The 9,624-nt window shown below is 54.8% G+C and overlaps 1 protein-coding gene and 1 pseudogene across 1 annotated transcript; one reads left to right on the forward strand and one right to left on the reverse strand.

Annotated features, from left to right (window-relative positions):
* The window catches only part of LOC133340045 (cadherin-2-like), a 27,392-nt pseudogene extending 27,338 nt beyond the window's left edge, over positions 1 to 54 (reverse strand).
* A 2,288-nt stretch (positions 55 to 2,342) lies between these two features.
* Positions 2,343 to 7,574, forward strand: LOC133340044 (uncharacterized; the record flags this gene model as incomplete). Its single annotated transcript, XM_061548131.1, has 2 exons — positions 2,343 to 2,558; positions 7,518 to 7,574. Coding segments are annotated over 2 exons (273 nt in total), but the record flags the coding sequence as incomplete, so codon positions are not given.
* Between the last annotated feature and the right edge of the window lie 2,050 nt (positions 7,575 to 9,624).

The raw sequence follows: 9,624 nt of genomic DNA on the forward strand, positions 1-9,624 counted from the left end.
CCCCCCAGGGTGCCTGACGCGGACGTCGTAGAGAGCACCTTCCCATGCACTCATGTAGCCCCGCCCACTGTGTTTGTTTGCCATAAGCTCCCATGCATAACGGGCTCTCTCTAACACCCCTACAGTTGTTTGATTGTTGCGGTTGTTGTTGCGGTTGTTGTTGTGGTTGTTATCCGCTTGGCGGGGCGGGGGTGTGTGTGCTCACCGCAGGCTCTGCTTCTGTGCGGAGTCCGGGTCCCGTGCCACCAGCGTGGTGACGACGCTGCCCAGAGCGACGCCCTCGGACAGCCGCACCTGCTGCAGCCGCGGCTCAAACAGCGGAGCCTCGTTCTCATCCTCAACACTCACCTGGCGCCGCGGAGAGACACGGGAGAGACACGTGGGGAGAGACACGGGGAGAGACACGTGGGGAGAGACACGGGGAGAGACACACGTGGAGAGACACACGGTGAGAGACACGCGGGGAGAGACGGGGAGACACGGGGAGAGACACGCGGGGAAAGACAGAGAGACACGGGGAGAGACACGTGGGAGAGACACGGGGAGAGACACGTGGGAGAGACACGGGAGAGATGCGGGGAGAGACGCGGGGGTGGCGGCTTTTCCGCGGGAATCTTTGTTCGTGGCGGGAGAATCCGAGCAGCTGTGAAGCTTTTGGGGGGCCGTGGGGGGGGGGGCGTGGGGGGGGCCGTGGGGGGGCCATGGGGGGGCCGTGGGGGGGGGCCGTGGGGGGCCGTGGGGGGGGCCGTGGGGGGGGGGTGCGTGGGGGTGACTCACCGTGACGGTGGCGGTACTCTGGGGAGGGGTCCACGCGGATTTCACGAGCGGCTCCTCGTTGTCCACGACGACGATGAGTTTGTACGACGACGCCATCTCAAAGTCTAAGGGCTGCGGCGTACACACACGTACACACACGTACACACGTACACACACGTATACACACGTACACACGTACACACACGTACACACACACGTACACACGTACACACATACACACACACACACACGTACACACACACACACGTACACACACACACACGTACACACACCAACACAGACACACACAGACACACACACAGACACACACGTACACACACACACGCACACACACACACACGTACACACACACACGTACACACGTACACGCACACACACACGCACACACATGCACACACGTACACACACACACGCACACGTACATACACACGTATACACACGTACACACACACACACACGTACACACAGGTACACACGTACACACACGTACACGTACACACGTACACACACACACGTACACACACACGTACACACACGTACACACACGTACACACAAACACGACACACGTACACACGTACACCACACACACACGTACACACAGACACACACACACGTATACACACGTACACACACGTACAAACACGTACACACACGTACACACGTACACACACACGTACACAGACACACACGTACACACGTACACACGTACAGTACACACACACGTACACACACACACACACGTATACACACACGTACACACACACACACGTATACACACGACACACACGTACACAGACACGTACACACACGCACACACACGTACACACACGTACACGTACACACACACATACAGACACACACGTACCACACACACACACACACCACACACGTACACACACACGTACACACACGCACACACACACGTACACACGTACATACACACGTACACACACACGCACACACACACGTACACGCACACACGTACACACACACACACGTACACACACACACGTAAACACGTACACACACGTACACACATACACCGTACACACAAACACGTACACACGCGCACACACGCGCGCACACACACGGACACACACACGGACACACGAACATACAAAAGACAAAGATCCCCGTATAGCTTTAGCAGACTGTAGGGGCAAGGCCGGCGCTGTGGCACACGAGGGGGTGGGAAGCCAGCAGCACGCCCGGCCGCCTTTGTCTCCCCAGTGCTGGCGACGTTCTGACCCCGTGACCCCCCCCCCCCCCCACCCCCCACTGGACGTCTGTGCAAAAAATACCTCCTCCTCCTCTCCCCTCCCCCTCCCCTCCCTCTTTCCTCACTCCAACCCCCTCCCCCCCCCCCTCCCTCCCTCCCTCCTTTCACCCCCTCCCTCCCCTCTCCTCCCCTCCTCCCCTCCCTCCCCTCCATCCTCCCCCCCTCCCCTACCTCCCTTTCCTCACTCCAACCCCTCCTTCCACCCCCCCCTCCCCCTCCCTCCCTCCCCCCCCCCTCCCCCCCTCCCCCCCTCCCTCCCCTCCCCCCTCCCCCCCTCCCTCCCTCCCCTCTCCTCCCCTCCTCCCCTCCTCCTCCCCCCTCCCCTACCTCCCTTCCTCACTCCAACCCCTCCTTCCCCCCTCTCCCCTCCCTCCCTCCCTCCCTCCCCCCTCCCCCCTCCCTCCCTCCCCCTCCTCCCCTCCCTCCCTCCCCCCTCCCTCCCTCCCCTCCCTCCCCTCCCTCCCAAGCGTTACCTTGACAACGACGATCCTGCCATCGTTGGTAGCGGGGTCGGTCTCCACGGCGAACAGGTCCTGGGGGTCTCCCGCCCCCCACGCCGCCCCCCCCGCCCCCCCCCGCGGAGTGAGTAGCGGACTCGCCACGCCGCCGTGCCGACCTCGTCCGCGTCGATCACCGAGAGAAGCGCCATCGTCACCGGCACCCCCACGGCGTTCTCACGCACCGTGCCCGTCCACTGGGGCGGTGGCGGCGGTGGTGACGAGGGAGGGGGGCGGGGGGCGGGACATCGTTGTTGTTGTTGTATACAGACTATGTGCAGTGTTGAGTCTATGGGCAGTGTTGAGTCTATGGGGCAGTGTTGAGTCTATGGTGCAGTGTTGAGTCTATGGTGCAGTGTTGATTCTATGGGGCAGTGTTGAGTCTATGGTGCAGTGTTGAGTCTATGGTGCAGTGTTGAGTCTATGGGGCAGTGTTGAGTCTATGGTGCAGTGTTGAATCTATGGTGCAGTGCTGAGTCTATGGGGCAGTGTTGAGTCTATGGGGCAGTGTTGAGTCTATGGTGCAGTGTTGAGTCTATGGTGCAGTGTTGAGTCTATGGTGCAGTGTTGAGTCTATGGTGCAGTGTTGAGTCTATGGTGCAGTGTTGAGTCTATGGTGCAGTGTTGAGTCTATGGTGCAGTGCTGAGTCTATGCGGCAGTGTTGAGTCTATGGGGCAGTGTTGAGTCTATGGGGCAGTGTTGAGTCTATGGTGCAGTGTTGAGTCTATGGTGCAGTGTTGAGGTTGGGTGGCGGTGTGCGTGTGGGTGGTGTGTGGTGGTGGTGGTGGCGGCGTGCCGTACGGTTCTGCTCGTGAACTCGGGGGCGTGGTCATTGATGTCGGTGATGGTGATGATGGCGGTGGCCGTGGTTGAGAGACTGATTCTGGCGTCTCCCTCCATGTCCGAAGCCATCACCACCAGCGAGAAGCGCGCCACTCTCTACACACAGCGGCACACACACACAGACACACGCACAGACACACACACAGACACACACAGACACACCACACAGACACACGACAGACACACAACACACACCTAGACATACAACACACAGAGACACACACAGACACACACAGACACAAACACACACATCAACACAGGACACACACAGACACACAGACACACACACAGACACACACACATCAACACAGACACACACACACACCAATAGAGACACCAACACAGACACACATAGACACCAATAGAGACATCAACACAGACACACATAGACACACAGACACACACAACAGACACACACACAGACACACACACACAGACACACACACACAGACACACAGAGAGGACACACACACAGACACAAACACACACATCAACACAGACACACACACAGACACACACACAGACACACACACAGACACACCACACACAGACACACCAACACAGACACACACATCAACACAGACACACATAGACACACAGACACACACACACAGACACACCAACACAGACACTCACACACACAGACACACCAACACAGACACACAGACACAGACACACACAGACACAGACACACACAGACACAGACACACACAGACACACACACACACAGACACAGACACACACACAGACACACAGACACACACACAGACACACACACAGACACTCACACACACACAAACACACACTCACACACTCACTCACACACTCACACAAACACTCACACACTCACTCACACAACTCACACAAACACACAGACACTCATTCACACACTCACACAGACACTCACTCACACTGACACTCACTCACAGAGACATTCACACACTCACACACACAGACACACACTCACACAGACACACACACACACACAGACACACACACAGACACACACACGTGACACCCACCTCTCGGTCCAGCCCGACCACAGTGCGGGTGGGTGATGATGCCCGTGCGACAGTCGATGTGGAACAGGCTGTGCTGTGCGGTCCCCATGGGGGGGGACTGCCCCACGATGTCGTAGCGGAGAGCTCCGTGGGCGTCAAGGGGTCGTCCAGGTCACTCGCCTCCACCTCATCACGAAGGTGCCTGACACGGCCACAGGGGGAGGTGGGAGAGGGAGGGGATGGAGTGAGTGAGTGTGTGTGTGATTGAGTGTGTGAGTGTGTGTATAAGGGAGTGAGTGAGTGTGTGTGTGATGGGGCAGTAGTGGAGAGAGTGGAGAGTTTTCCCATACCTGGGCAGTGTGCTTATGACCGGCTCCAGTTTAACAGCAGAGGTCTCACTCCGAATCAGTCGAGCGGCAATATCTTTTCATCGGTTGCGTAACGCTGTGTGGAAGCTACCTTGTCTGTCGCTCCGCACGAAGCTTCGGGTCTTCTCGGCCACGGTCATTCCCTCCTTCTCTACGTTTGCGAAAACGTGGACACCCCCTAATGGAGATCTTCGTCGGTTGGAAACATTTAGGCTGGCCTGCCTACGATCCATCCTGGGATTAACCAGGTGGATTGTGTGAGGAGCTCACAAATCCTTGAAAGATCTGGGCAAAGTCCCATCGGTGAGCTCCTCCGGCAGGCAAGGCTGCGTTGGCTGGGTCATGTAGCCCGCATGCCCAGCCACCGCATGCCTAAACAGCTTTTGTTCGGCCGGATCGAGGGGGCTAAACGGGCGCGGCACGGGCTAGAGAAGAGATGGAGTGATGTGGTACAGGAGGACGTGGAGCTGAGTGGACTTGCCGATGACTGGTACCAACGGTATCAAGATCGGCCTCTGTGGAGGAGGCTCGTGAAGGACGCTACTGGGCAGTTGGAGGCAGTCGCCCTCCAACAACGGAGGGCGGAGGAGCGACGCTCACAACAATGAGCGGAGCACCGGGTGGCTAAAGCACAGCAAGTTGGCACAGTAGGGGGCACAGGTGGTGCATGAGCCAGTCATCTCGGTCATCTCAGTCAGTCGACCCGTGGCACCTGGGTCTGCCCCGTGACCTCCTGCCAGCGGGCGTTCGACACTTCACATGGCCTCAAGGTGCACATGACCTGGCACAAGCGTCGTGGTGACGTCACCGCCACTTAGTGGCGAATGGCGGTTGTTGTTGAGTGAGTGTATGAGTGAGTGTGTGAGCGAGTGAGTGTATGAGTGTGTGAGTGCGTGGAGTGTGTGAGTGAGTGAGTGAGTGTGTGAGTGGAGTGTGTATGAGTGAGTGTGTGAGTGAGTGTGTGAGTGAGTGTATAAGGGAGGTGAGTGAGTTAGTGTGTGAGTGAGTGTGTATGAGTGAGTGTGTGAGTGTGTGAGTGAGTGTATAAGGGAGTGAGTGTATGAATGTGTGAGGTGGTGTGAGTGTATAAGGGGAGTGAGTGTATGAATGTGTGAGTGTGGTGAGTGTATAAGGGAGTGAGTGTATGAGTGTGTGGAGTATGTGAGTGAGTGTGTAAGTGTATGAGTGAGTGAATGAGTGTATGAGTGAGTGAGTGAAATGAGTGAGTGAATGAGTGTATGAGTGTGTGAGGTGAATGAGTGTGTAAGTGACATTCTTCCACTCCGGTGGTGAGTGTACACCCAGCACCTCATTCAAACCCTTAATGGCCTGGTCTTAGCTAGCTGATAAAAGTTGCAAGCGAGAATTTTATCATCGCTTGCGGCTGGGGTTGGCATCATCCCTGACTCCTCCTGATATCGAGGGGAAATGGGCGAAGTTTAGGACTGTGGCTCATGCAGCTGCAATGGCTGCTTTAGGTACACGTTCCAGACCTCCCGAGAGACCCTGGCTGACAGAGGAGGTGTTCAAGCTGGCTGAGAAAAAGGCGACAGGCCCGCTCTCATCGGCTACCAGCATCCCACGTCGGAGAATGAGGAGGCTTACCGCAGCCTTCACTCGGAGGTTCGGAGAGCGTGAGGTGCTGCAAGGATGGGTGGTGGTCGCGGGTTGCTGAGGAGATGGAGTCTGCCTCAATGGCCCGTGATCACAAATCGCTCGTTAATTCCATCAAAAAAGTAATCTGCAGCGCCACACCTATTACCATCATTAAGAGAAAGAATGGTGATCCAATCTCCGTCCCCCAGGAACAGGTTGGCAGATTTGTTGAGCATTTCTGAGGTCCTGGGGGAGGGCAAATCCCTCAGCCTAGAAAAAACGTGGGACAAAGTGGGGATGACCCTGCTGAGGCTGCGGTGCCTCAAATATTGGAAGAAGTCACCCCCCCTTTGAGTGGCTAGCTGAGTTGAGATCTGTTGAGGAAGTACTGAAGGCAATCCGGAGTCTGAGACCAGGAAAGGCACCTGGCAGAGATGATCTCCCAAGTGAAATATTGAGGGAGGGTGGCCTTTGTGCACAGACTGCCCTACATGACATCATAACAACAGTCTGGACCACTGGACGGGTTCCGCAGGATTGGAAGGATGCCCTGGTGGTCCCCCTCTTTAAGAAGGGGGACCGCACAGACTGTAACAACTACAGGGTGCATCTCACTCCTCAGTGTACCGTGAAAGGTCCTGGCAAGGATTATTCAACATCGCCTTGCTAGGCACACTGAGGAGAGGCGTGCGGAGCCCAATGCGGTTGTCAGGAAATGGTGGTGTCCTGCACAGATGCCATATTTTCTGTCCGCCTGCTACAGCAGAGTTGTGGAGTTCCAACAAGACCTACATCTCTGCTTATTGACCTGGTCAAGGCTTATGATACCATCAGTAGGCCGGGCTCTGGGTTGTTCTTCGTGCTTTCGGAGTGCCTGACCCTCTGTTCACAATCATTAAGGACCTTCATGATGGTGAGCGGGCCCGGGTAAAACTACGTGGCCGGAGTCGGAGCCATTCCCTCTATCATCATCCCCGCCATCGTCGTCATCGTCATCATCGTCATCAACCATCATCATCATCGCCAATCAATCATCATCGCCATTATCATCGTCATCATCATCCAACCATCGTCATCATGATCAGCATCGTCTCGTCATCATCAATCGTCATCATCATCATCATCATCGTCATCATCATCAATCATCGTCATCATCGTCATCATCATCATCATCGTCGTCATCATCATCATCGTCATCATCGTCATCATCATCACCATCGTACACCGTCATCATCACCATCATCATCACCATCAGCACCATCGTCACCATCATCACCATCGTCACCATCATCATCCGTCACCATCATCATCGTCACCTCGTGGCGATCCTTCCGTGAGGCTGCCGTGAAGAGCGTTCCTCTGGTGAACTTGGGGGCGGTTGTCGGTGACGTCGATGACGTCAATGACGATGTCAACGGGATCCTCCACAAACCTCCAGTCGGGTCGACTGCGAAGCAGCGCAGCTGCAGTCACAACAACAACAGCAGCAGCAGAGTGCAGCTGTGTAGAGTGTATGTATAGTGTAGTGTATAGTAGTGGTAGTGTATAGTAGTGTAGTGTATAGTAGTGTAGTGTATAGTAGTGTAGTGTATAGTAGTGTAGTGTATAGTGTAGTGTATAGTATGTAGTGTATAGTAGTGTAGTGTATAGTGTAGTGTATAGTGTAGTGTATAGTGTAGTATATAGTGTGTAGTATATAGTGTATAGTGTAGTGTATAGTGTAGTATATATGTGTAGTATATAGTGTATAGTGTCGTGTAGTGTAGTGTATAGTGTAGTGTATAGTGTAGTGTATAGTGTAGTATATTGTGTAGTATATAGTGTATAGTCGTGTAGTGTGCTCCGTACGCGATACTGAGCGATCACCTCGCGGTCCAGGCTCGCGGTGACTGACACTCTCCCCGTGGCGGCGTCGACGACGAACAGCCCCGTGGGTTGTCGGTCAGCGCCCTCCCCCGCCAAGGCGTAGCGCACGTCCACGCCCACAGCGTTGGACTTCACCTGCCGTGGGGGGCATTGGCGGAGTGGGGGGCCGTGACGGAGTGGGGGGCGGTTGGCGGAGTGGGGGGCTCCTACGCCGGACTAGTCTCGGCACTCTCACGCCCGGCTCACCCTCGGTCATCCGCGTTGTGTGAGTGAGTGTGTGTGTGTGTGAGTGAGTGTGTGAGTGAGTGTGTGTGAGTGTGTGTGTGAGTGAGTGTGTGATTGTGTGTGTGAGTGTGTGTGAGTGTGTGAGTGTGTGTGAGTGTGTGAGTGTGTGTGAGTGTGTGAGTGAGTGTGTGTGTGAGTGTGTGAGTGAGTGTGAGTGTATGAGTGTGTGAGTGTATGAGTGAGTGTGTGTATGAGTGGGTGGGTGTATGAGTGAGTGTGTGATGAGTGTGTGGGTGAGTGTGCGAGTGTGTGAGTGTATGAGTGAGTGAGTGTATGAGTGTGTGTATGAGTGAGTGAGTGTGTGTGTGAGTGAGTGTGAGTGAGTGTGTGAGTGAATGAGTGAGTGTGTGACATCACGGCCGTCCGCGTCCCGTGTGTTTGTTGAACTATCCCTGGACTCTGCACCGCCGCTGGGCGTGTTTGTGTCCCCCCCGTGGCTGATAGAAAAGAGCTTCCCGGCTCTACGGATTCCTCCCCCTCCTCCACCTCCTCCTCTTCCTCGTCTGTCTGATCCAGCTCCACCACCTCCACCTTCTACACGGGGCCTAACCCTAGGCAGGGGCTAGTTTAGGCCTAATTTAGGGTTAGTTTAGGGCTGGTTTACGCCTAGTTTAGGCCTAATTTAGGCCTAGTTTAAGGCTAGTTTAGGGTTAGTTTAGGCCTAGTTTAGGGTTAGGTTAGGCCTAGTTTAGGGTTATTTTAGGGTTAGTTTAGGCCTAGTTTAGGGCTAGTTTAGGCCTAGTTTAGGGTTAGTTTAGGGTTAGTTTAGGCCTAGTTTAGGGTTAGTTTAGGCCTAGTTTAGGGCTAGTTTAGGCCTAGTTTAGGGTTAGTTTAGGGCTAGTTTAGGCATAGTTTAGGCCTAGTTTAGGGTTAGTTTAGGGTTAGTTTAGGCCTAGTTTAGGCCTAGTTTAGGGTTAGTTCTGGCCTAGTTTAGGGCTAGTTTAGGCCTAGTTTAGGGTTAGTTTAGGGCTAGTTTAGGCCTAGTTTAGGCCTAGTTTAGGGTTAGTTTAGGGCAAGTCTAGGTCTAGTCTAGGGCTAGTTTAGGGTTAGTTTAGGCCTAGTTTAAGGCTAGTCTAGGGCTAGTCTAGGATGAGGCTAGACGACAGCGAG

The sequence above is a fragment of the Lethenteron reissneri genome, unplaced genomic scaffold, assembly GCF_015708825.2.
Source record: "Lethenteron reissneri isolate LAM-NWPU_2019-01 unplaced genomic scaffold, ASM1570882v1 scaffold_658, whole genome shotgun sequence".
Classification (NCBI taxonomy): domain Eukaryota; kingdom Metazoa; phylum Chordata; class Hyperoartia; order Petromyzontiformes; family Petromyzontidae; genus Lethenteron; species Lethenteron reissneri.